General features: G+C 40.4%; 1 protein-coding gene across 1 annotated transcript; it reads left to right on the top strand.

Moving 5' to 3' along the window:
* Positions 1-345: 345 nt before the first annotated feature.
* On the top strand, positions 346-27,036 carry kmt2bb (lysine (K)-specific methyltransferase 2Bb; the record flags this gene model as incomplete). The annotated part of the gene is made up of 36 exons (XM_079239968.1): positions 346-675; positions 3,028-3,106; positions 3,229-6,738; positions 6,854-7,029; positions 7,176-7,295; positions 7,442-7,628; positions 7,932-8,163; positions 8,244-8,311; positions 8,434-8,691; positions 8,890-8,996; positions 11,912-12,037; positions 13,864-13,977; positions 14,104-14,250; positions 14,351-14,443; positions 14,520-14,637; positions 14,763-14,876; positions 15,027-15,211; positions 16,033-16,134; positions 16,644-16,754; positions 16,886-16,962; positions 17,159-17,376; positions 17,486-17,589; positions 17,682-17,819; positions 18,029-18,187; positions 18,284-18,401; positions 18,499-18,577; positions 19,316-19,476; positions 19,579-19,746; positions 19,865-22,949; positions 23,329-23,429; positions 23,535-23,672; positions 23,752-24,004; positions 24,094-24,201; positions 24,303-24,386; positions 26,302-26,431; positions 26,558-27,036. The coding sequence occupies 36 exons, from the start codon at positions 346-348 to the stop codon at positions 26,831-26,833; spliced, it is 11,574 nt and encodes a 3,857-aa protein (XP_079096094.1). The 3' UTR covers positions 26,834-27,036.
* Between the last annotated feature and the right edge of the window lie 897 nt (positions 27,037-27,933).

Raw genomic sequence — 27,933 nt, 5'->3', positions numbered from 1 at the left:
AACTAATATTACTAAGACATTTAAGACATGTAATAATACATTTGCAACATATTATAGCTGTGATTAATATATTGGTAACATAGAAAGCATAAGTAAAACTGGTTATCTAATCATTTATCCAACTGATGAAGTTTGACTCATAACATTGTAACATTGAGAAGAAGTGGTGTATAATTTATGAATGACCATTTGACCCGGTAAAACGCCCATTTCCTCTCATAACCTCTCACCTAAAAAAAACTCACTTTCCCTTGCACCCCTGCGGCTCCCCCCTCCCATCTCGCGCCTTCCCTCTTGTCTCTCCTCGAACTGCTAGCCGACGGAGTGTGTGTTGTTGTTGAAGCAATGATGGCGGCAGCGGGATGCGGATCAGCAACCGCGGCTGCCGTAGGAGGCCAAGGTGGAACCGCTACGGCCAGAGGTCGTTTCCCCGGTCGGCCTTGGTCATCACGCAGTCGTTTGCGTTCTGAGAAGCGATGGCAACTCGGACGATCGGGCTTGGAAGGTGATGATGTGAATAACGGAGGGCCAAGGCCCGCAAACCTGGTCCTATCGTTAAACGAAGACCAGTCTCACTTGCGTTTACTTGGGATAGAGGCAAGCCACAAGATCCTTGGCCAGGCTGGATACAGCTCTAGTGGGAGTGAAGAGGTGAGGTCCCAAACCAAACCAGGAGTTAGTATCTTTATTTCATCTTTTCACATTTTGCGTGATCGGTAATTTGCATGAGTGAGTGCTTTTCGCAGCAGTGTGACTGGTTAGTGCCATGGAGAAATGTCAACATCCTATTGCCAGGCTAACTTTAGCTTAAAACTTGCTAAGCTAAAATGCTAAATAGTGTTAGCATAGCTCAGCTCTCCGTTGAATTTAATGAACAGTCGCAACACAATATGCCACTACAGTCAACCAACAAATGTGTTGGCAGTGTGCTCCTAGTTGCTCTCAAACAGCTTAAGCACTAGAGGGTGAATTTCGACGGAAACTTTTACATGTCTATTATAAACGACATATAGCAACAATGTCAGTTTGTAAACATGCACTGTAATTATTTCATATGCGGCCCACTCATTTCAGGGCCAGGCTAGCAGCTAGGCTGCTAATAGCGAACACAAAGAGGGGGGAGGCTAGCACCTCCGTACTTTCCATAATGGATAGCTGCTACTCTTCTGTTTTCATACGCTGTCCAGATGCGACCTGTGCTGTCTGCTTAGCTAGTGATATTTGAAATAAGACAGTCCATTAGTCTGTCTCTGATAAAAGCCATTTAAGCTTACTGTGGGCATGTTTTCATTGTGCCTGTGCACCTTTTTAGCAGTCAAACGTGAGTTTAAATATTTTCACGAGTAAGCGATGGCTAACTGTTAGCTAACATTAGCAAACACAATAGCTTTAAATGGTGGTGCAGAAGCATGCCAAAGCCATTTGCACCCTTTTACAAATTGAAAGATGTCAAGGTCACAGGTTATCAGTAGTGCGTAATTCTAACTAATAAATATGAAGTTGTTTGCGGAGTTTTAGATAGCAGCTGCTAATACGAAGAAGTTTCCTCTTGGAGGGGAGTTGGCTATTGAGTACAGATCCACATTTCCCTCTATTTTTTGTAACCTTAGTGAAAGTAGTAATGCTGATTGTGAAAGGGAGGTTGACTTACATGTCATTTAAAGTTTCACCAGTTGTTCAATATTTGTGCCTATTGGTCAGTCACAGATGTTTGCTGTTGACGTTGCAACGAGAAACTGACTTCATGGCGCAACGTCAGATTAAACGTTACCACCTTAGTATGGTGTACAGTATTTTTTGGAGGAAGTTAGAAAATTTACTTTAATTGTAATTAACAGTGTTCAATATCAATAAAATATTACAAACCATAGTTTTCCCTAACTGAACAGTTATGATATATGTTAACTATAAATGTGTAATGTAAATTTTAATACATTAAAGATTTTCTGACTGTCAGAGTAAAGTGAAAATCTTTCATTGTTGCAACCCTGAATAGTAAACATAATGTTTGTTTAAAAAAAAAAAAGAAAAAAAAAAGAAATACGGATTTTAATATTTATCGATTAAAAGGCACAAAATTATTCTTTAAGTAATTAGCTGATCTTGACATTGTATTTGTAGAAGTGGCCTTGACATTATTGTTTACATTACTAACAATGCTATCTGTCCGCGTGCTGTAGTAGTGTGCATCACAGACATGAGTAAGTAGTGGTGCAAAGTCAAACTGTTATGATTGGAAATTGCTTGATTTAAATACACTGACATTATTTTAACTTTTCACAGTACTCTGTTATATGTATGTTTTGCTTGTGTGCACCTTTACAGTAGAAATCAGATGAAATGTGGACATATTTTTAGTCCTTTAAAACTGTCTTGGAATAGATCTAAAAAGTCCAGTACTTGTCCTGCTCTAACTAGATAAAACTGTATCATGAAAAGTTCTTAAATATTTGTCTGAAATATTATAACTTATGACGGTATTTACTTAAACAGGTACTGTTTATATCTTATGCTTCACAACCCAGAACATACTTTCATTCATTCATTTTCCGAACCGCTTTGTCCGATTAAGAGTCACAGGGAAGCTGGAGCCTATTCCAACAATTATTGGACAAGAGGCAGGGTACACCCTGGACAGGTTGCCAGTCCATCACAGGGCCCAAGAGCATACAGAGTTGTTTAGATCATATATCATCTGAATTTTCCTCCCCAAAATTTCAATCAATCAGCCATTTTTCCTCAAATGTGTTTTTCTTAATATGAGATGCAATCCACTGTACAACATATAAATGTGCACATACGCATTTTAATTGTCGCATTTGGAAAGATTAGGCATTGTGTTGATACAAATTGCATTGTGATGATGCAAAGAACATGTTATTGTTGTCCAAGTATTGTTAATTGACGTGTAGTTGCTAAAGCTGTTTTTAAATATAGGTATTGCATTATCAGGTGGTTAAATTGTTTCCAGCGTTCCAGTCTTAATGAGATATAAATGATAATAATTATATATTTTTATTTTTCAAGGGAGATGACTTTAAAGGATTTGAAGCTGAGAGAAAAGGCTCCAAAGGACGTGGAATGCCTCAACAAAATACTTCCAAAGGTAAACAAAAAGTAGTTTTTGCATCACTTGACCTTTTTTTGTGAAATTTATATCATTGTAATTATTTGTATGTATTATTATTTTTTTTTTTGTATTGAATATAACTTATCTGTACTTTATAGGCGATGCTGTCAACTCAAAGTCTAAACGACAAAGTGGAAAGCTAAAGCTTAAGACGCCAGCAGTGGAGGCAGCTATCCCACCTGATCCTGTGAAAGATGCAGAAACTTCAACAGAAATACATGGGACACCCCCTGAAGCAAAGCCAGCCAAGGATATCAAGAAACGTTCAAAAGGAAAAAACACTGTTGATAAACAGTCTGGTAAAAGCAGAGCTTCAGCAGCAGCACCAAGGATTACTATAAAGTTGGTGGCCAAAAAGAAAACAAAAACTATAAAGGAGCCCCAGAAAAAATTGGCCAGGAAATTGAAGATAAAAGAAATTCAGGATCAACCCGATGCCAAGGACATTCAGGGTGACCAGGTTTTAAGTGCTCATGTCAAATTAAAAACTGAACCACATGAGGATAAACTAGGCACAGAGGATAAAGGAATGGGGACGATATCTACAAGAAGGCGTGGGAGATCTGCTGTAAAGACAGCAGAACCTGTGGGCCAGACTACTGCCAAAGTTGTGGTTGATGACCAAAAATCTAAAGAAAAAGAACTGACTGACTCAGCTAAGGACAGTGGGTCTGTTGAGCCAAAACTAAATGCAAAGGAAGTCAAGAAAAAGAAAGCAGTGGCAGGTCAGGATTCTGCAGTTAAAAAAGTAACTCGAAGGAGCAAAAGAGTTACTAACCCAATCTGTAAAAAAGCCTCAGACAGTGCAGCTGAACCTGAAAGTCAGAGTGCTACCGTTCTGGCAGACTCCAAGCCAGAAGTTTCACAAACTGTGGAGACCAAACCATTGGTGGGAAGAGACAGACGGAGACAAAGCAAAAGATTAAATAAAGATGTTATTGTGCCAGAAAGTCAAGAGTCATCTCCCACAGAGACGGATAATTTATCTGTACAACCTAGTGACAGTTTGCCTTTCAAACATGAGGAAATGAGGGTCCCAAGTTTAAAGCTGATAAAGATAAAAAACCCTAAATATGATTCACAGAACAGTGGAAAGACTTCATCTAGAAAGAAAAAACGGAGAAAATATATCTGGACTTTAACATTAGTGAAGGGAGCAAGTAAGACACCAGTTGCTGAGAGTGCTGTCAAGGCATCAGCAGAGATTGTGGAGGAAGATGTTCAGTCCCCTCCCTCTGACACCCTTAACAAAAATGTAAAGGACCTGGACAAAAATTCGAAGGTGGATGATGCAGCACCACAAGAGAGTGAAAGAATGGATTGTAATGAAAATGAGCTTCAAAGTCAGGCAGACTCAGACAAAACAGACACACAGGTTGAAGCTGAAGATCCTACACCTGAAACACCTTCACAAGAGATCTCTAAAACAGATTGTGGTAAAGTTGTGCCTCCTCTTCAGATTAAAAAGGTCTCTTCTCCTGGGAAACATAAAAGCTCAAAGCCATCCTTTTTGATTCAGCACGTTAGCCCTGTGTCTGAAAAGAAAGAGGATGTCCTGAAAGACCCAAGTGAAGTGAATGAGGAGAAGTCATCCCAACTGGATGCTGAGGCCACACCCACTAGGAGACTAAGGAGAAGGACATCAAGTCTTGATTCACCACAAACAAAGTCTGTCAGTCAGATGCCAATGACAGTTCAGAAACGGAGGCTAAGAAGGAGTCCACAAGATGAAGATGCTCCACAAGTGCAAATCCAAGTTTTCTCTCAGGTTTCTACTGATGACTCCATCTCACAAGTTCTTCCTGACGACTCTTGTCAAGTTTTGGTTGATGACCAATCACAGGTGACCAGTGTAAACTCTGAAGGTCTTGACAAAGATACCTCTCAGAGTGTTGATGCTCCCTTAGAGGCACCAGGTGAAGTTTCTCCACAGAAAGTAGAGACTGAAGTAGAACCACAGGTTAAAGAGGCCAAACCATTGGTCGTGCCTTCCAAACCTAGAAAATGTAGAAATAATAAACCAGGGAAAAAGAAGATTGTTCAGAAAAAGGCAGTTCAGAAGAAGGCTACCATTGTTTCTCCAGATACAACAGTTGATACAACCCCTGTTGTAAATGACTCTGTTAACGTAGATCCTGTACTAAAGGAAGATGCTCAGCCGGTAGTAGTTGAGATAAGTCAGCCAGAGACAAAAGAGTGTTCAGAGCCAGATAGCAAACAGGACACTTTGTCAGTAGAAGAAGAACAGAAACAACTGCCAGTAAAAGAGGAAACAGACATACAGTTGATTGATAGTCAGCAATCTGTGGTATCGGAAAGTCAAGCACCTGATGTAACGGCGTCAAAGAAATCCAAAAGAGTAAAAAAGAGGCGTAAAAATGTAATCGGTCAGCGTCAGAAACACAGACACAGAGGCAGAGATGGGAAGTTTGCTCCGCTTAAGTCTTCAGAGAGTCAGGACATTGTCAAGGAAGATGGTGACCTTTCCACCTCTTTGGCAGCTATTACACCATCACCAAGCTCCAAACTTGTTGGAGTACATAAAAAATACAAAAGGAGGAAAGCAGGTCTTCAGTTTATTGGCCCTAAAAGGCCAAAATCACAGTTCAAAATCACTTCTACACTGATAGAAATGGGACTTGAAAAGGATCGTTTGAAGCAGGAAGAAGCTGACACCCCGGTTGATGGCGGACAGACAGATGTTGTTAACGTTCAGCCTGGTAAATCAAAGTTTGTAAAAAACATCAAGCACTTCATTATGCCTGTTGTGAGTGCCAGATCGTCACGAGTGATCAAGACCCCACAGAGATTTATGGATGATATTGGAATGTCTGTATTGCCTCGAAGAAACTCGCCAAAGAAGGGTTTACAGCTGGGTTTGCAGATGCGTCCAGGAAAGAGGCGAGATGATGGGGCAGAGAGAGCAATATCCCCCATCCTTCCAATTGATGAGGAGGACATATTGAGTGAAGCTCAATTAGATGTCGATCTCTTTTCAACTCAGGACCTTGATGACAGCCTTGATATTGCTGATAGCCTTTTTACTGAGAAAAAAAGTGATAAAAATGAAAAGAGGTCCCTTCTAAAAAACTCAAGCCTCAAGTGGCATCTGTCAGAAGAATCTAGCGAGGAAATGTACACACTGGACAAAACTCTAGAGAGCAAATGTGAGGATCTGTTTTTATCTACTCCTACGGATAAGGCTCCAGAATACTCACCTGACCTTGTGGAAGTTCTCCAAAGGAAAAGTTTGCCCAAGTTTAACAAGCCAGCAGGCCACCTCAAGATTTTTCAGCGACTAAAGAGGCCACAAATGGGACATCTCAAAAGCAAGAACATCCCAGAGCTGGACAGTGGAAGTAAACCTGTTCAGCCCTCTGTTGATTTGGCAGAAGGACTTGATGATGAGGCCATGAGCATCAGTCTCAGGCAGCGGGATACAAGCACAGTAAAGGACAAGTCCAAGCTTAAGATAGAAGACCTTGACAGTCCTGGGGTGGTGAGGAAAGTTTCTGTGTGTGTTCGGGCTATGAACTCAAAGTCTCTTGCTTTTCAGCAAGGTGAACAGAAGCATGTAACACAGAAAGATGCTGACAAGGTTCATTCAGGTAATGAAAATATTTAAACAAGTGGAAATGTTTATGTAAAATGCATGCTGTTAGATGCAACGGAAAATCAGTCCATATATTGGACCAGAAAATGACATTGTCTCTTACTTTACAGGAGAGTTGCAGTCCACACAGAAGTCAGGCACAGCTGAAGGTCTGGGGTCTATGGAGAAAGGAGTTCAACAAAGAGCACGTCTCACTGGTGCAAATAAAAGAATGTTCAATCTCCTCAGGAAAGCAAAGGTTCAGCTTATTAAGATTGACCAGCAGAAGCAACTGAAGTCTTTTGGGGTAAGGTCATTAAAGTCATGTTTGTTATTTTTATCTTGGTTAAATCTCTTATACAGAATTGAATACACACTAATTAAAGTGTTTTCGATGATTAAACAGTTTTATCTGGCTGGTATTGATGTCTTGTTTTGCTGTAAATCTTGCAGCTGTTATCTGGCCCAGCTGGTGTCAGGGCTTCGGATATCAATTCAAAAAGACAAAGGAGGAAACAGAGGATGCAGCTTCAGCCTGATGTTCCAGTCAAGACAGAGCCACTTCAAGTACAAGTAAGTGGTCAAATCTGCATGGTCGAATAAAGGAAATCTTGATTTTTCTTCTTAGTTTTTACCAAATCCCAACAAAAGAGGTCCATATAAAAATTAACAATATGGAGTGTCTATAAAATCCCGTCTCTTTTGTTTTCCTTTTTTAGCCACAGCTCATCTCCCCGCTGTGCCAGGAATTCCGTAGAGCTGGTGGTCCACGCATCAAGCATGTTTGTCGTGCTGCCTCTGTGGTGCTCGGGCAGCCTCGAGCCATGGTACCAGATGACATTCCCAGACTAAGCGCCTTGCCATTGCATGAAAGATCTGGCATTTCCCCATCAGCCATTCCGAAAGGTAATTATGAATGTGATGGGAAAACTTGGCTGTATTTGCTTTTTCAGATGCTCTTATAAAAATTTCATATGACTTCACTGTAATGACTTGGTGGCTACATAAGTACAAGTTGTGACAAAACTGGTTTCACCTTCACTGTCCTGGCACAGCAGTTTTTAAATGCTAAATGTGTGTTTTGGTTTTTTTTGTTGTTTTTTTTTAATGCTGTTTTGGATGGGATCCAACATGAATTTAGAAAAATAAATCTTGTTCTGCTTGTTTTTAGATTATTTATAATCCAAGTGTTGTATTCTCCTGATGCAGATATTGGGTCTCCATCAGAGTCCGACAGCCCTGAAGTGTCAGATCCAAAGGTAACCAAGGGTAAGAAGCAATCAAATTTTGCAAAACGCAAAGGACTTGGGCCATTTGGGTACCGCTCTCGGCGGTGTGGAGTGTGCAAAGGCTGCAACCACGAAGAGGACTGTGGCAAGTGCATAAACTGCCTTGACAAGCCCAAATTTGGTGGTCCTAATACAAAGCGGCAATGTTGTGTGTAAGTTTTTTTCTTCATTAGTTGTTGAGGTGCACAGCATAATGTTCGGTACTAAGATTTTTTTTTCTTTTATGCATAAGGTATAAGAGATGTGATCAAATTGAAGAGAGAAAAGCACGCAGACTGAGTGGAAGAACAGCACCAAAAGGTGAGTTCAGCATGTACCTAATGCGTACCTTTACCATAACATTCACTGTCTGCATCAAAGTCTTTTTTTTTTTTTGTTTGTTTGTTTTATTTAATTTTCTTTTTATTCTCTTTTTGGGTAAGGCTCCTCAAAGCGACGGCGGCCATCTTTCAGTGGTGGCCATTCAAGTAACGATGAAGGGAATGAAGGTACCATGGACTCACCGTCGGGTCTCCATGGTGATGGCCACAGTCCATCAGTACGGAAGCAGCCCAAGCGCATTGTGAAACCCCGTGTTTATTTTGACTTGGTGGATTATGATTCAGATCTGGATGATAAAGCTTTCACTAGCTCTGCCTCACCAGCAAGGAGACGAGGTGCAGGATCTCGCTTCAGTCAAGGTAATCTTTCTGTCACATAACATACCAGATCATCCGATTGGCTTTTTTTTTTCTTGTTCTATTTTTAATGATATAACAGTTTACGAATGTGAATTTTGAGCTGTAGAGTTTAAAAATACATTGCTTCAAATTTCTATATTCTTGATGGAAAAATACAAAAATATTGTGTGAATAATATCGTTTTTACTTTTTCTGAAGACTTTGTTTCACTGGATGGATTCTTGGAAGACATTTCAGATGATGAAGTCAGACAACGAAAAAGCAGCTCACATCGTGTACCACAGGGTCGGCGCAAATCTGAGAAGGTAGGAAATTTTGATCAGAGCAACTCCTCAGTTTTCTTGCTTAACCAGCATCCATGTTTACTTTTTGTGTTGTTTCTCATGTCTTCTTAAAAAGCCAACATACACCACCCACACCAGGGGGACATTGCAAACGGCAGCAACATAACCAAGCAAATTTCTTGCCTGTAAGAAATTAGAGAATCTATTAAATCCAATGAAATCCTCGCTGATAGGCTGTAGTGCTAGGGGACAGTGACAAAAGTAAAAAAAAATTCAGCCTTCTTGTGTCGCATTGCAATGTGCACTCTGTGTGAACAAGGGTAAAATTTGACATGCACAAATTTTGTCTGTTGCTTAGTTGAAGGAGGGCAACAATTTTTGCGCCATTGTGCAAATTCTTTGGGAAATGAATGGAAAAGAAGCAATGTGCTTCTTATTGAAGAAATTACCTTGTGAATTTATGCGTCTCAGTAAAACCTGCATGGCAGTATGAAGTGAAGTGGGATGCCCTTACGTTAATGGTTGACATGGGAGTTAAGAGTTGCACATATCTTTCTTTATCTCACAAAGGTTATTTACAGAACTTTTAAACATTATATAATAGTCTTACAATGTTTTCCCTAGTATTATATAGATGGGTGCCCCACCCTCCTAACTAGACCCACTGTCCTGTTTACCAAGTTAAGTTATTTTCATCTGGTTTTTTTATACAGCCGAGCCAAAACAGAATTTATTTCAAGTGTCAGTCTAGAAGGTTTGCACTGAGTTCTCTAATTAAAACAGTCTGAAGTATGTCAGAGCTGCTTTCTGTGTTGCACTATTGGGAGCTTTGCTGTGACGCAACGAAACAGACAAGTACACACATACAGAAGTGAGCGGACTTCTGCCTGCACTGCGGACAGAGCATGATTGGGGAAAACATCATCTACCACTTAAAATTCAGACACAAATATCAGGTTTTTTTTTTTTTAACTCTACTAGGAAGTGACACACTTGCTCTCCATCAAGGGGCAACCATAGTATTTCTCTTACTGCTGTGTTAAGTTCAGAATGCCACGCACATTGTAGGTATGTATTTCTTAGTTGTAATACAGATTAAAATGGATCCACTGTTCCTTAAAGGTTTTATTAATGTCAACATGTTATCTTAAGATCTGGGTTTTGAGAATATGTGCAGACTATGAAACGTGACATTTCAAATCTTTTTCTGTGTGTTTTTTCTTCTTTAACTTCATTTCACTCATTTATAGAAACTTAGTCAGCGTTGAAGTTTTGAATTCCAACATCAGCGATCTCTCTGACCATTGTACCATTCATTCACCATTATACACCAGCAATGCAAGGAAGGTGAAGTGTTTTGACCGGGGGCACTGAAACAGATTAACTGGGGCAGCAGGACTTAAAACGCTGACATTTGGATCATTGGACTACTTGCTGTACCTTCTGAGCCACTGCCATTCAAATGATTTGGCCATTAACACATGTGTCAGTCATATTAACACTGTATGACTGTAGTGGATGGTTTACCTGTTCCAGAGTTCATAAATGAATAATTCATCGGTACTGATTTTAAGTTTGTTAATATTTACATCCATTAAGCCTTTATGGAGCCCTGCGATGGACTGGCGAGCTGTCAAGGGTGTACCCTGCCTGTCGCCCAAAGCCAGCTGGGATAGGCTCCGGCTTCCCCGCGACCCTGAATTGGAATAAGCAGTTCGGAAAATGAATGAATGAATGAAGCCTTTATGGAAGTTACATATATGGAACTATTATATTGCATAGGATACTGTGTCTGAAATTGCATTAATAAAACAGGAATCCTTTCTTTGATGTGTCCTAACGGCGTGTTTCTGTGAAGGCGTTATCGTCACAGGGCACTACCTTGTGGTGGAATTTTGTTTTTCAAAGTGACGACTCACCATGGTGTAAATTAAAATACTGTTTCTCCCATCTTTGTCCGCTCCCCTCTGGCTGCCGAGTGCATGAATAGGGGAGAAGGTGATCCTGCACCTACCCTCTGGTGCTCTGTGTGTGTGTGTGTGTGTGTGTGTGTGTGTGTGTGTGTGTGTGTGTGTGTGTGTGTGTGTGTGTGTGTGTGTGTGTGTGTGTGTGTGTGTGTGTGTGTGTGTGTGTGTGTGTGAGAGAGTGAGTGTGTGAGAGAGTGAGTGAGGGGGAGGAGCTGCACGGTATAGCACTTAGACACACAGGAGGAGAGCAACAGATTCTCTGTGCAGCAAAATGTGTTTTTTTGTTTTTTTTTAGCTGTTTGCTGCAAAAGTTAAAATATCTGCTACATATGGTCAATGCTAATTAATAGGTGAGGCAGTATAACTGGCTATAACTGGCTTGGCAATAAATCAGTCAGGCTCTAGTCAGCAGTCTATTGAAGACTGACAAACACAAGCCTCAATCACATAATAGATGCAACATATCTGTGTGAAAAAAAGATGTCCTTGTTAAACTGCCCCCTGATCCAATTTGGCCTTTCCCTTTCAGACCGAACAGGAGAGGCTCAGTGTTGCGCCACTGTGCCCTTATAAACATTGTAACCATCGTTTTTTGTAGGAGTGGAGAATTCTGCCTAGTCCTTGAAGTTTGCTTGCAGTCTCAGAGGCATAACAGAAACTCCTCATCTTTTATTTCCGATTACGTCCCTTTACCTACAGAGAAAAGGAGTGGTGGTACTGCCTTGAACATCTTCTATGAAAATGGTCGTAGAGAAGGCTTGTTATCCAACATGCTCTAGCACTAAATGTAGCAGTCATTGAAGAAGCCATTTATTAAACAGAAACATCAACAAACCCAGATATATTCACTTCCATTCATACCTTTAATTGCAGTATTTTAAATGTGTTAAAAAAAACTAAACAAAATGTAAAATTTATCACCAAGTCTTTTTTTTCAATTGCTAATTTTAAGTTGCCCCCGTCTCTCAGGGTCTTCCACCTCAGGGTCCTTTGGAGCAGACCCCTCCCAGTGTCCTGGCTGCTCTGGCCCATGGATTTGAGCAGCGAGAAGTAGAGTCTTCTAAACCGTCTCACAAAATCAGGGTTGACTTCAAGGTAGGCCATTATTTAAAGTTCCATTATATTCTTATTTACACACTTGTCTTACTACATGCACAGAGCTATGACGTTATTATTATTTTATTATTATTTCAAGTACATTAAATCAATGCCATACATTTTTATTTCATGAATATATTTTCTGAAAAGAAAGCACAGTAACTCTACTTCACCATGTTGATTGTATGTAAATTATGCATTAATCTTAGTTAGATTTTGCTTGGTTAGCTGGGCTAGAAGTTGAGCATCACTCTTATTCAATTTGTGTCCTGCTGCTGCTAGCCTAGCTAAGTAAAAAACAAAACTCTATCAACTTGTCATATATCTCTGTTTGTCACTTATTTAAAAAAAATTTTTTTGACAGCGCTTCATATCCAGAAAATATATTGACTTTGGGTATATGTAAATATAATTCTAACCTAAGTGTATTTCATGAAGTTTGAAACAACTTCTTTTGACTTTAAAAAAACAACAACTATATTTTCCCACAGCAAAGTACACAATCATGACAACTTTGTCAGAGCCTGTGGTTGGTTGGAATTGTGGCACATTTGTAGCACTGCACCGAGTTGATCTTGTGTGTTGACAGAACTGAATGCATACAGTTCACTGAGAGCTTGTGTGCAGGTGTGTTCCAGTGCACAAAGGAGACAATAAGGAGGGTGCAGATGAATAAAACTTTAGGTTTATTGTCAGGCAACGGCAAACACAGAAATTTATTTAGTGTGAAAAGAATAAAGTTTTGTTTCTCTCAGATTAAGTTGTTCTTTGCACAGAAATGATTTCTGCTGAGGATATGACTGATGTGCTTGCAAAAATAATTTTCCTGCGATCAGAACGGACCTCTGCTCATTCAGAAATGAGTCACAAAAATAACTGCATAGAGAGCAGCCATAATAAAGCAGCCATAACATCATTTTAACAATGAACTGGTCCTCATGATGACAAGAGTTGTGACAAGTTGAGGTATGGATATAGGACATGTCAGGAAATGTCCTGCTATGGGCATATTTGTAATGGATTTGATCGGCTTTGTGGGTACAGTTGGGATCAGGTGTGGATTAAGTTTGCTTCTCATGGATGCCATCAAAATCCACTCACTTGGTAACTGGGATGCATGAAGGCCAGATGAACAACTCCTACTCTTTGCTGTATTCTTTAAGCCATTACAAAGCAGTATTTGCAAGGCTCCCTGCTGTCCAACTCAGGGAGTGCTGCTGCAGGACAGTGCAGTCATTGTAACAGGAATGGGACTCATCTGCAAAAATTAGGAAAAAAAAGTCCTAAATAAAATGTGAGTGACTGGATGTTACAAGAATTACATCATAGCATGATAAACCATGTTACTAGATTCAACCTGTGTATGGCTCTTATGTTTTTGCTGTTTGGGAAAACTAACCAGCATAGTTTGTTGTTGATTAAAGAAAATATTTAAAAAGTAAAGTTTTAGTGTTCCTATCTTCACTTTGTTTCATTTCTTTCATTAGTTTAGAAAAAGGCTTTTTATTTTGCTCAGTAGAGGTCAGTGTTTAATCCCTAACTAACCCAACTAGTCTGTTTGACTTTGAAATGCGTTTTTTCTGATCCAACTAATAACGTATTTTAAATTAAGCAACAACAATTTTACAAATATTGTGTTGCAGCAGATTTTAATGAGCTCAGACATGAAATTACACTTCTCAGTATCATAATTTTTCCACTGTGCAACAACATGACAAAACTGTGCATATTCCTCCCACAGTTGTAAGTTAGGAGAGATGGCTTTGTTTCTAACAACAACTAATAATCTTGTCATTTATTGTCTTTTTTTGTTTGAAAACCAGGAGGACTCTACTTTGGAGAACGTCTGGAATATGGGTGGCCTAAGTATATTGACCTCTGCACCACTCATGCCTCCCTATGTTTGCTTCCTTTGTGCCAGTAAAGGTCAACATGAGGTGACAGCTAAAAACTCCCCTCACTTCATCTAGTTAAACAATGCTTTTATCTAGTTAGAGAGGCGTACACTATTTGAGCACCATTTGAAAGTAACATGTTTGGTTTTTTGTGTATTCCATTTACAGATGCTGTATTGCCAAGTGTGCTGTGAACCTTTCCACCAGTTTTGCCTTGAACCAGCGGAGCGCCCCTCTGAGGAGAACAAGGAAAATTGGTGCTGCCGACGCTGCAAGTTTTGTCACGTGTGTGGCAGGAAAAACACATTCTCAAAGGTACTACTGGATAATTTGCCTTATTTAGCTTTTGTATGTGTAACATGACTCAGTCTACAGGCATCACATCTTGTCCCATCCATCCCCTCTCCTCTCTTAGCCTTTATTAGAGTGTGAGCGATGCCAGAACTGTTATCATGCCTCCTGCTTGGGGCCTAATTATCCAAAACAAAACAAAAAGAGGAAAGCCTGGGTAGGTTTCTCAGAAATTAAAAAGATATACAGGTAATTCATCTGGTTGTCCGACTAATTTTATTATTTACCTGCAGGTTTGTATGACATGCATCAGGTGTAAAAGTTGTGGTGTCACACCCGGGAAGTGCTGGGACACTGAGTGGAACCATGACAAAGGCCTCTGTCCAGATTGTTCAAAACTCTATGAACAGGGTGAGAAAAGATTTTGATCTCTAAGATTACTTAAGATTTTGGTTAACTCCTACTTCTTTGTGTATTTCCTCTGCAAATGTTACTTATGTTGCAGCTAAACTTGTCTTAATATCCTATTGTTTTAGGTAACTACTGTCCAATCTGCTTTAAGTGTTATGAGGACAATGACTATGATAGTCAGATGATGCAGTGCGGCACATGTAACCACTGGGTACATGCCAAGTGTGAGGATCTAACAGGTGAGTTATTATTAGTACTGATTGCACCACATTTTCTTACTTATTACCACTTCTGGTGATTTTTCAATACAATGTCAGATGGCGATGGGGAAAAAATGCATATCAGCCAGCCTCCATTCTAAATGTGTTTCCCCTGTACAATAATTTCAGATGAACTGTATGAGATCCTGTCCAGCTTGCCAGAGAGTGTGGTGTATTCATGCCGCCCGTGCAGTGTGACCCAGCCCAGTGCCTGGAGGGAGTTGCTGTACATTGAGCTCAGGGCTGGAGTAGAAAAGGTCCTAGCTTGCTTACTTTCTTCCACCCTCACCCAGCACCTTGTTACCTGCTCACAGGTAGGAAACCTGGCCTCCATGTTATGTTAATTTTTGCTGGTGTTTATCTGTTTGTCTGTCTGTTAGCAACTTAACACAAGAACTGCTGGGCTTTATTTATGAGATTATTTTTTTTCTTGAGAATGGGTCTTGGTCTTACTTGGATACCATTAAATTTTGTGAGTGACCTGGATCACCCTTCATGAATTTTTTGCGGGATTCTCTATCATTATGTAATCCAGCCATTTTAAATACATTAATGGTCAAAAGTTTGGGATAAATTTCCCATTATATTTAATGGGAAAGTTATACATATATGTAATTAACACCACAATAAGTGGTCCAAGTGCTTGGCTAAAAAAATACAGGAGAATTTATCCACCGATTTCACAAGCTATCAAAAATTAGAGCTGGATCCTAGAAAAATTCTGGATACTACGATCCAGAACTGGAAAAAATAGGGGATCTTTGGTATTTTCATCGCTGCGAGAAAACAAATTAAGACATAAACCTGCAGCAAACACCACCATATAACCAAGACACTGTGGATATACTATCAGCAATCTAGTAATGTAGTAGTGTATAGATATAAGATGGATATATGACTGTTACATACAGTAGGGTGGAAATCGCACTGTGAGTGGAAATGAGCTGCTTGAGGTCTGCTCTCAATGCTTTTCTAGTTAACAAATTAAATGTAGGCAGTGTGACAAAATCATGACATTTTAATATCCTTAAGTGGTAATACATCATGTTTTATTTTGTGGAATTTCTTTACTCTGTAGAAAAAGTGATGTAGTACTGAAAAAATAAAATATGCTGAATGTGTTTTGGTATTCTAGTGCGAAAAGTTGGTTGACCCTGACAGTGGAACTGAAGGCCGGCCAGCGTGTGATCTCCGAGCTGTTGGCAAGAAGTTTGACAAAGGTCTTTATACTACACTGGTAAGGATGGAAACAGTTTTGTAAATAAAGATGGAAAATTATAATTTAAATGGTTTAATCTAGTATGGGTTGAGAAATACTGTAAAGTTAAAGATTGTATTGTATTATTCAGTGACATTCATGCTGCCTTGGAACATTGTGAGCAGATACACATTTGATTACTTAAATCTTACCTAAATTCTTTTGGGCTCAAAGTAAAAAAAACAAACAAAACATTTTTAAACACTTCTACTAATTATACATTATAAAAGATGTTGCAATATGCATCATTGTTACAAGTTACCTTACAATAAAACTTACTGGTCTCAACAAACTCAGAAAAACTAGAGTTCCCACATCTTTATTGTTAGATTACAGTGAATCAGTTGAAAGGCACATTGTGTTTTTTGGATTGTGATGTACTCATGGTATCTAAATGTTACGTGACATAGCGTCAAGCTTGTAAAGTATGTAACAATCATGCCAGCCGCTCAGTAGATATTTAAAATGAGTTTGTTTTTTTCAAACAGAAAATGTTCCATGAAGACGTGGTTCAGGTGGTGCGAAAGAGGCTTGAGCAAGAGGAAGATCTACCAGAGGAGCGAAGACCCACTGCACTTGCTCGTTCTTATTACTTAAAGGTGCTGAGTTTGAATTACCCCTGAAATGAAAATAATTTTTCCAGTTGAAGTGGTAAACCTGCAAGGTGACACTGTTGAGTGAAACGGTCAGCAAGTCTTTATAGCTGGTGACATTACGTATCTTTGTTTAGCTCCTTGAGGAGGTATTTAACTGGTTCAACAGCCAAGACCCAAAGGTGTGGAACCCCTGTATCAAGGATTTGCCAATGTGAGTGAAAATGACTTTCCAATGATTTATATAAATATATAAATTAGTCCCTCATTTTCATTAAAACTGTAAGAGCATTTTTTTTTTTTCTTTTGATGATCATTGCAATATCATTTTAGATTGTCTGTCATCATTGTGCAAATGTACAGCTAATACATTACATTGTTTTTACAAAACTTTTGTCTTCCTTCTTTAGGGGGATGCTGTCCCATGCTGTTCATCCTCCAACAACGGAGCATGTGTACGCCCAGTGGCAGGAAAGGGAAGAGCAGTTGTCCAGGCCTCCACTGGGTATCCTGCAGGAGGACAATGGACGAAGCTTTGATATAAAGGAGGAAGGGGGAGTTTCTCCAACGTCTGGGGAGCCAATAAGCCGGAACCACTTTAAAACCAGCAGGGTTGTCAGAATCAAAGGTAACGCCATCAGTTCAGAAAGGGTGGTGATGAAACTGGTGATTCATAGTTTGTTTTGTTTGGTGTTTGGAACTTTTTTTTTTTTTAACTCATGAACACGCTCATACAGGGAAAAGAGGCAGGCTGTCAAAAGCAGATCTTGACACTGGATGGTCTAAAGATGACGAGAGGCAATGCTCTTTGTGCCAAAAATATGGAGATCTCAAACCCAACGTGAGTGATGCGGTATGCATGAGCATTGCTCCTAAATTGTAAACGTAGTTCTTCAGTGTTTATTCAGTGCACCTTTTTGTGTTTTTCCATAGGAAGCTGGGAGGTTGCTATATCTAGGCCAGAATGAGTGGGCTCATGTCAACTGCTGTCTGTGGTCAGCTGAGGTGTTTGAAGAAGACAACGGCTCTCTGCTACATGTGCACAGTGCTGTCGCAAGGGGACGCTTAATGGTTTGTTCATGATAATTCAAATTAACTTATTTTTTACTTTAAAAAGTCAGATTCAATTCAAATAATTAAGTATGAGCTTAATTTCTTGTAAACTGGAAAGTTGGTTCTTACCCAGTTGTACTTATATTACTCACTGAATAATTCTGAATATACTCGTTTATAGGTCTGAATTCTTGTGAATGTTCGCTGTTCCTTTTATCAATTCATAGCGGTGCGAACGCTGCAATCAGACTGGTGCCACTGTGGGCTGCTGCTTAACATCTTGTCAGAGTAACTACCACTTCATGTGCGCCCGCTCCCGGCAGTGTGTCTTCCAGGATGATAAAAAGGTCTACTGCTACAAACACAGACATCTCATCAGTGGCAGGGTAAATTCTGCACCTCCAGCTCGTCTCATTAAATATTTCATCACTTTGATATTGAATTATGACCTGTTTTCTGACTGAGTTGCCTTTATTTTATAGATGATTACTGGTCAAGAATTTGAAGTAAACCGTAGAGTGTATGTGGATTTTGAGGGGATCAGCCTTCGCAGAAAGTTCTTGACTGGACTGGAGCCAGAACTCATCAATGTAATGATTGGTAAGTTGTTTTCTTGGTTCTCTCCTTACTTGTACTAAGTAGTATGAGCTGAACATGTTAAATTCTAATGATCCATTTCCACTTTATCTGAACGCAGGTTCCTTACAGATTGAACAGCTTGGTGTGCTTTCGGAACTTTCTGCCAGCAAAGGCAAATTGTTTCCAGTGGGGTTTCAGTAAGTTGCCTAATTTTTTTTTTTTTTTTGTTTTTTACTTTTTGGAGATAATTGCGTAAATAAATTGTATATGCCACAGAGAATGAAATTTGCTTTAAATGGAGCGCCATGTTTTTAATGTGAAAAAAAAAGGCACATGCATGTAGTCATGGGGGAAATGAATATCATTTTAAAGTTATCACTGAAATCAAGAAATAAAAATTAATAGATGTATTTACATAAATTGACTTTATTGTCCCCCCATTGTTTAAAGTCAAACTTTTTTAACATTAATATTAGGGCTGTGACGACATGCTTTTGTCCCGATGCGATTCCAATTTTTTGGGTGCCGATTCAGTTTAAACTGCGATTCTCACAGTTCTTTGATGTTGCTGATTTTTGTAGATTAAAAACAAAAAAATAAAAAAACTTTTTTTCTTTTGCGCTTCATTTTTCTTGATTTCAATGAGGAAAAAACAACACAGTAACCAAACCATCTTTCTGCTGCTATAATGGCCAAGAAGACAAGTTAAAAGATCAATAGAAACAATAAAAATTACAAGAAAATTATAATGTATTATTTTTTTTATTTATTTAAAAAAATAGATGTTTAACAAAAAAATCTATTTTAAAATTGTGAAACAAAAAATCCCGATGTTCAATTTTTTTATTCGATTTCCCCACCTCTAATAAATATAAGCTTAATATGAACTAAAATGGCAAACAATATATAACAGAAATCTGCTTTTCCTTTCTCAGGTGTTCTCGATGGTACTGGAGTACAATTAACCCACAGCAGCGGTGCAAGTACACATGTAGAGTCCGGGAGGTCCGACCTCTCGTTCCAGAGAAACCTGTTGAGGAGATGCCTGACCAAGGAGATAATCACACTATCGCTCACAGCCCCTGTCAGCCTTTTGGTGTGTGTTTTATAACATAAAAAAATGCAAGAAAAGTTACATAACAGATGTTGACTGACTAAACATCGTAATTATTTCATATCTGTCTGTATGAACCTTCAGTATCGGAATTCCACGAGACAGAAGTGACAGAAACCCAACCCCCAGCAGAAGAAACCTATGTCCCAGGTCCTCTCCCAAGATCTGATCACAGTGCAAGGCCAAAGGTACCCAGCTATCCACTGCACAGGAGACCAGCTGGAGGAATGTCCCGACCCTTGCCATCCCCAGGTAAAAGATGAATGAATAAGTTTCATGCTGGGTTTATGTTGAGGATGCTATCTATGGAACAGTTGTTTACTCACAAGTTTATTTTCTTAAGTTTTAAGCTTTGTTAACTCTCTCTTAGGTGTAACCCAGACAAAACCTCACCACATTCTGACCATAAGTGATTTGGAAGAGACCCGAAGAGTTCGGCGCCACAGCCCACACTCACAGACATCTGGTCTAAGAGCTCGCATGTCCCCTCCTCCTCCTCCTCTAGGTCTTCTAACAGGACCAATAACCCTCCGTGCTGGCAAATCCTCTCTGCCGACCTCCCCACTGTTTCCGCTCGGTGCTTCTGATAGCCTGATGAACTGTCCGTCATCCCGCCCCGTTGGAGGTAGAAACCCTTCCTCGGCCCGTTGCCCTGGGAACACAATAACACACTGTTCCTCGTCATTCTTTCCTCAGTCTCCCTGGCAGGACAGTGCAGCCTCCATCAATTCGCCATATTCTTCATCCATGCAACATTTACCCAGAAATCGATTGTCATTTGATCTGAGCCAGTCAGACTCGATCGAGGTGCCACACAACTTCTTAGCATCACCAGAGCCTGAAGATGCTTCCCCAGCAAATGGTACATCACCCCACAGTGACTTAAGCAAACAGAGAGACGATGAAGAGTTTCCCTACAGTTCATTCCACAAGGATCCCAGCATGACTTTGGGTGAGGAGATGAGGACAGAGCTTGAGATTGAAGAAACACTCCTGAATGAAGGAGTGGCGATGAACTGCGGGGGGCAGATAGTGGTGGAAGGCGATGATCAGGAGGAATTTTGGGGAAGAACCCAAGAGGTACATAAGAGGAAGACCCTCGGTGTCATTGTTCCACGATCTGCTGCCTCAGCCAGGGAAGACTTAGGCAACACATCCTCTGATGATGACATGGAGCACTATTTTGACTTTTCACGAACAATAGTCAGCTGCCCAGTGTCCAAGGACCGGTCCAAGTCCCCTGCCTCTCCTTCGTCCCGTCCCATGGCTCAGCTGGATGGGATAGATGATGGTACAGAGAGTGATGCAAGTGTCGCAACTACTGATGATGCTCAGAAAATTGATGGATCTGGCAAAAGTCGGATACAAAACAAGAACCTAAATGGTAAAAATGCTCCTGACTCAGAAACTACAAACAACGCACAAGCCCCAAACACACCGTCTGACGATAAGCAAACAGAGGCTTCATCAGTTACCATGTCAGCTGCTGTTAAAGGTACTCGTGACAGCTCTGCCCTGCAACCACCTAAACCCTGTGATGCTAGTCAACACTCCGACACTCCTTCCGTAGATCAGGAATCCATTCTTTGTACTCCAGTTTGTGATGCTCTTCCCAATGTACTCACTAAGGTGTCTGAAACATCGTATTCAGATGAGATACTAGTAGGGTCCAGTGTAGGCTCTACTTCTGACACGCCTCTTGTTCTTGAGAGATGTGACAGCAGTCCACGCTTCACCGAGCTGCTTCCTGTGCTAGAGGAAGACGCAACACTTGAAAACGAACAGTCAAACTCTTGTAAAGCCCTAAACTCAGAGTCCGAAAGTTGTAACTTTGCATCATCAGCTGGGGAATCTACTGTGATGGTGAACCACTTAAGATCTAATGTGACTGAGCCTCCATTAGCAGATTCTGCTGATAATACCCAAGACTCCCTGCTAGGTATGCTTCATCCCTCCCCTTTAATGTCTACAGATGTACAAAACCCCTCACAATGCCTTGTGGACTCCCTCCAGATGTACTCTTGTTCACCAACTTTCAGCCAGCCTCCTCTAACAAGTATTACGCTTCAGCCAGTAACAGCTGCCCACGAATCAGCAACGTTGGATCCTTTGTCTGCTAAACTGACAACTCTGACTCCTGTTGGAGATGTCTCACAAACGCAGATAAATGTTGCCCCTCTAAATGATTCAGGATTACTAGCTACAGTAAGCACTTGCCCCCCAGCAGGATCCTATAATGTTTCGGTGCCTCTGTTCTCCACACAAGCACAGCCATTGGGTTCTGCGGCTGTCTCCATCGTTTCTTCCTCCGCTTCAGTATCGTCTCTGTCTGCACTGTCCACGCACTGCTCAGCGGCTTCAACGCCATTACAAACCACCTCACCCCCTGTGATCTTAAATGGCTACAGCTCATCACCTGTGCAAAAGGAAGCCACATCTGGTCACACAATCTCCATCAACTTCTCCACACCCAGACCAGCTATGGAGCCACAACAGCCATCATTACCCCAGGCTTTACCTGGTCACGCCATCCTCACTGTCAAGGAGGTGGGAGGTCCAAATGTGGATCCTACTCCACACGTGCTGTTGGTGAATCGCCTTGGGCAGATCTTTGTGAAAAACCCGGAAAGCAACACCTTTCAGCTGCCAACTCCCAACTCCCCTTCCTATAATTGTGTCACTCAGATTGCCAGCCTTTTACAGAGCAATGCACTTTCAGCCACGCTGGCAGCAGCTGGTAATGTTGCAGCTTCTTCAGCAGGGGCAAATGTTACCCCTGCAGCCCCTGTGTCAGTCACACCTGCCTCCCAGAATCCAGCTACAGTTACACAGCTGCTCACCCAAAATAACAACGGTGCTGTGGCATCAGTTAATGTGAAAAAGGTGAGAAAAAATCCAAAAACCTCAAAAGATGAAATAACTCCAGAGTTGAAAAAACCAAAGAAAAAGAAAGATTCTAATTCATCCAGAAAATCCAAGTCATCCAAGGCCACAGGTCAGGGTTTACAACCACCTGAAAACCATCCATTGACTCCTGCTGAAAGTGCCCAAGCAATTATCAATCAAGCAATGGCCAGTAATTACACCCCCAAGTGGAGTGGGCTTCGAACAATGAGCCCATCCTCGCTGGTTTTGCCACCTGGCCTATTAATCGAACCAGAGTCTCCAATTTCGCCCCGCTCTCCATCGCCAGTGGCCGCTCCTGCACCTCGCCCCCGCACCCATGTCCGTATGAAGAGAGTGTCCTCACTTTCAGACCGTATTGTCACAAAGAAGACAAAAGTTGACTTTGTACAACCAGAGACCATCAGTGAAGATGAGGAGCATCGAAAAGCAACATTTCCAAGTGTCTCCAGCAGAGCCTCAGGAGTTCGCATCAAAACCCCCACAGTGAAAGGAGTCCTGAACCTGGATGAGTTAAGAGAGGAGCACATAAGCGATTCAGACAGCTCAGGGTAAGTTTTTTACTTCAGAAAATAATGAGAAGTGTTGTCAGTACCTGCTGGCAGTAATTCATTTTAAAAAAGGAAAGAAAGGAAATAGTTCTGAGTAATAATGATACTACCGCACAACACATTTCACCTATCAATGACTGTTGGGAATACATTCTGTACCAGTGTTTCAAATAACTAGATTAATTCAAGTAGATTATATAATAGCACAGTTGGGATTTTTACACATTTATTCATTTAAATGCTTGCGAAACTGTTAAAAATTGGCTAATTTTTCAATGATTTCAAGCTTCATAAAACAGAAGCAAATGTCAGACTGATGTAAAGATTAATGTGTATGAGTGTTGTGTGTCACATGTTTTTGTGTTTTCATGCTTCCCAGATCTGAGCCTTGGAATTACTTTTCACTGGGTGAACAAGGCAAACAGCATGCGTGGGAACCTGTGGGACACAGTAGCCTGACTGACTGGAAGAAATACTCCGGTACAGTTGCCTGAAATATGTTCACCAGCTAAAGATATAACTTGTTCTTTCATACGTCAAGTTTTCTTAAAAAAGCTAAATGCTCTATATGTTGCGATTTGTTAGGCGCAGCTACTGTGTCGGATGATGAACCGGCACCATCTGATGAGGATGACGGATGTCCAGCTAACAGAGAGCAGCCACATTTGCGATTTGAGATAACCAGTGATGATGGTTTCAGTGTAGAGGCAGACAGTATTGATGGTAAGTTAAATGTCTCAATCAACTGAAAGGTTTAACTTGATTGGTTTCATATAGGCATCTAATTCTTCTCTACCTGCAGTGGCTTGGAAAACAGTGGTAGACGGTGTACAGGAGGCACGGGCAATAGCAAGACTGAGGCCTCTGATCTTTCAGAGGATCACTGCTGCCCGCATGATGGGACTGATCCACGATGCAGTCATGTTCCTTCTGGAGCAACTTGAAGGAGCGCACCGTTGTCAGCGTCACACGTTCCGTTTCTTTAAACAATTCAGTCAGGAAGACGATCTTCCTGTCAATCCCAGCGGTTGTGCTCGCTCTGAGCTCTACGTCAGGTATTCTTCTTTATCGCTGTTTAATGGGAACTGTGACATATAGTGACAGCACCTGCTTAAATCTGATGACATTTGCTTTGTCCCCACAGGAAGTCAACATTTGATATGTTCAACTTCCTGGCTTCTCAGCACAGACAGCTTCCTGACATTGGGCCATATGATGATGAAGAAGATGAGGTTCTTCTTAAGTCCACAAGGTCAGCCTTTACTCCTGTTCACTGTAATGTTTTCCTGCGTCACAAAGCAGGTTTTTTTTTGTGGCTATTTATGGAAATTAATTCTTGTTTTTATCTCTCAGACGCGCTACGAGTTTGGAGTTGCCCATGGCCATGCGCTTCAGACACTTGGAAAGGACATCAAAAGAAGCTGTAGGAGTGTACAGGTCAGCTTTGTTTGCGAATCAGTAACAGGGTTTCATTTAATGCTTGAAAATTTCCCTTTTGTTATTTGTTTTATACAGTACAGTTGGGTGAAACTGACAGTGACTTTAAAGCTTCAAAAAAACAAGTTAAGGCCACATCTTTGGTTTTGTTTTTAACCAAATTAAAAAATTTTTACATCCTGTTTCAAGTATTGAAACTGAAGCTGTGTAGACAAACAGCACCTGGACGGATGCAGCGTTGCAGAAAAAGTACCATGCAAAATCTTTGTTTCTGGTTGTGCTGATCTTATCACACTCTGTTGCCGCTAAAAGAATCACCCAAAAAAACCCTTATAGCAACGCTCTTAAGAATTATGTGATATAGTGCTTGAAAAGTCTGGCTTATAACTATTTTCATGGTGACATATTGAACATAGTTGACTCCACAAGTAGCAGTTTGACCTCAACTTATTGAAGTTGTTCAGCAATACCTTAAAGAAAATGTGACTAAATTTTGCCAGAATAGCCCCAACATGCACACACCTTAACCCTCAAGTGTTGCTGCCTAACAAAGCTGCAACTTTCTGTTAACTTTGACTCTTCCTGGTCAACCAGGAAAAGTCTTGGGAGGATTTCAAATACTTTCCCTGGTTGACCAGCAAACAATTCACATATTTGTAGGTGAAAAGCTGAAAATGTAGCAACATACAACAGCTGTTTAAGTTCATCCATGTACTTCTGCCCCCTCCCCACCCATCTACACACACACAAAAAAAAGAAAAAAAAGATACACGCATTACTAGGGGTGGGAAAATCGAAGCGAAAAATAAAAAATCTGAATTTTTTTTTGCTTCACAAGTTTAAAACCGAATTTTTGTTTAAAAAAAATAATTTTTTTCCCCAACTAAATAAAAATAGTCCACCATTATTTGTCATTTATATTGTTTTTAGTGATCCTTTAACCTGTCTTCTTGGGCATGATAGCAGCGCAATGATGGTCTGGCTACTGTGTTGTTTTTTTTCCTCATTGAAATCAAGGAAAATGACTAGCAAAAAAAAAGTTTTATACATTTATTTTGTTTTTAATCTACAAAAATCAGCAATATCAAGAATTGTGAGAATCGCAATTTAAATTGAATCAGCACCCAAAAAATCTGAATCGAATCGGGACAAACACATATCGTCACAGCCCTACGCATTACGTTGGTCAGTCATCTCTTCAACACTCATTTTGAGCAAGAGAGAAAATGGAAGTTTTTTTTGCCACTTATAAAAAATAATAAATGAAAAATTAGAGCATAGACAAAAACACAATAGCTAAGTACCAAGGGATATCTGGAGGGGTGTTTAGGTTGATTTCCCTCATTTATGCTCTATGCCACGCATGCAGACACAGCGTTCTGTCTTTCTCCTACATCACTCACATGCCTATTTGTTACATTTTCAGAGAGCTTGTGGATGTGTAACCAGAAGTAGTGAAAAAAGCGCTACCACTGCAAACCACGGTGATAGTGCTTCAAAATATAACTCTTGTGGGACCTGTGTTGTGTTTAAGAACCCCACAGACCCCTACGTCATCTCCTCTGCTTTTTTTAAATGTCTCTTCATGAGAATGTGAGTTATTATAATTCCCACTACTCTTACCATGTTTGCTATTGTTTGAAACTGAGGTCAGAACTTCAAGGTGGTTTTAAACTCTGCACTATCTTCGAACTTGACAAGTATGCCAGTGTAAAACATGCATGGGAGCGTATGGACAGTGACGTCTTGACAATGTTTCAAATAGATTTACTGATTTCCATATGTAAAGAGAGCTTAAATGGTGCTTTAAAATACGTGTATGTATGTATGTATGTTTGTATGTGTGTGTGTAACTGTTATTTTTGCAGCTTAAGTTGTGCAAACCAGTTGTGTTTGTGTTGTTAATGTGTTGTAGGTCTGCTATACATGGGCGCGGTCTATTCTGCAAGAGGAACATCGAAGCAGGGGAGATGGTCATCGAGTATGCAGGCATCGTCATTCGTTCAGTGCTCACTGACAAAAGAGAAAAGTACTATGATAGCAAGGTTTGCTTGGCTTATTGTCTTTGATCCGTCCCACTTTGATTTCAGATGGTTTACACACAATAATGAAAGGCTCAAGTGGAGAAGGGTTGGAAAATGCATCACTGTTTTTATTTTTGGTCTTCACAGGGCATTGGCTGTTACATGTTCCGCATTGACGACTTTGATGTGGTGGATGCAACCATGCATGGCAACGCAGCGAGGTTCATCAACCACTCCTGTGAGCCCAATTGTTACTCACGAGTGATCAACGTGGAGGGTCGGAAGCACATCGTCATCTTTGCCCTGAGGAAAATCTACAGGGGGGAAGAGCTCACCTATGACTACAAGTTCCCCATCGAAGACGCCAGCAACAAACTAAACTGTAACTGTGGGGCACGCCGATGTCGACGCTTCCTCAACTGAGAGATCGCTCTGATGAAAAGGAGTGGATCCCATTTATTAGTAAGCCTTAAATTAAGGTGGCACTGGATCAGGCTTGGGGGAGGCTGTGGTCAGTCTGCACAGCAAGAGGGGGGATATTAGCCACTATGAAACTGGCCAACACTGGCTGTTTAGGGTGATAAAGCAACTTTTTTTTTTTGTCTTAAGAAGAGGACAAACATCAGTGCAGAAATCCATTTTACTTTTTTTTTTTCTTTCTTCTTTTTTTTTTTTTTTTACTTAAATTTTACAAAACTTCTGATACACACACACACCAAGCCTTATCTGTTTGAATCATTGCTGAGAACTTAAATCAAAACTTTGATTCCTTACTTGTATTGTTTTTGGAAAGGAGGAAGGGGTGGTGGGTGTGGGGATATATCTGTCTATAGTACACTTGTTATTATGATCGCTCCATCCTCTAGTGACGAGAACATTACAACCCCCGCTGTGCAGTGGTAATATCTGTTCTTGAGCCATACGTTTATCTGAACCTGTAATTGTGTGTTTTATCTTGCATCCAACGCTTTACACTTCGATGTTTTTGTTTTTAGATGTTTTGTTTTTTTGTGAATAAGAAAACAACCATGGTGCTAAACTTTGAAAGCTTTTTTTTAGTTGGACTAAAATGTCTTGCAAATCAGGAATGGTTTAGCTGGTTATTCACCCTGCAGTGGTCATCCAGTTTAGATTTATGCACTCAAGCAGTACACTTAGTAGATTATTCAGCGTGTGTTAAGTTTTACACTTAGTATCTTATACTCCACATGTTTTCACCCAAATCTCTTCTTGTAAGTTCTAAATCAGATAATTCTAGTTTTCTGTCAGTAACAACGTGTCATAGTTCCGCGTGTCTTAAATGCTTATTTTTTCCCTTAGTGTACAGTGTATGTAGCAAGCACTACCCAAGCCAAAAGTAAAAATTTGTGGTTAAAATCCGTTTTTAAATATCTATTTTATTACTCTCGTGGCAGATACTCATTACCTATTGCAATAAAACTTTGCTGCCCTACAGCTGCACAAGAATAAAACATCCAACATACAAATGATCTTCATCTATGTGAGACCTGCTAGTTTCTGTA

Source organism: Telmatherina bonti (genome assembly GCF_933228915.1).
Source record: "Telmatherina bonti genome assembly, chromosome: 5".
NCBI lineage: Eukaryota > Metazoa > Chordata > Actinopteri > Atheriniformes > Telmatherinidae > Telmatherina > Telmatherina bonti.
The sequence above is the reverse complement of the archived record's forward strand: the minus strand, read 5'-3'. Positions and strand labels throughout refer to the sequence as shown.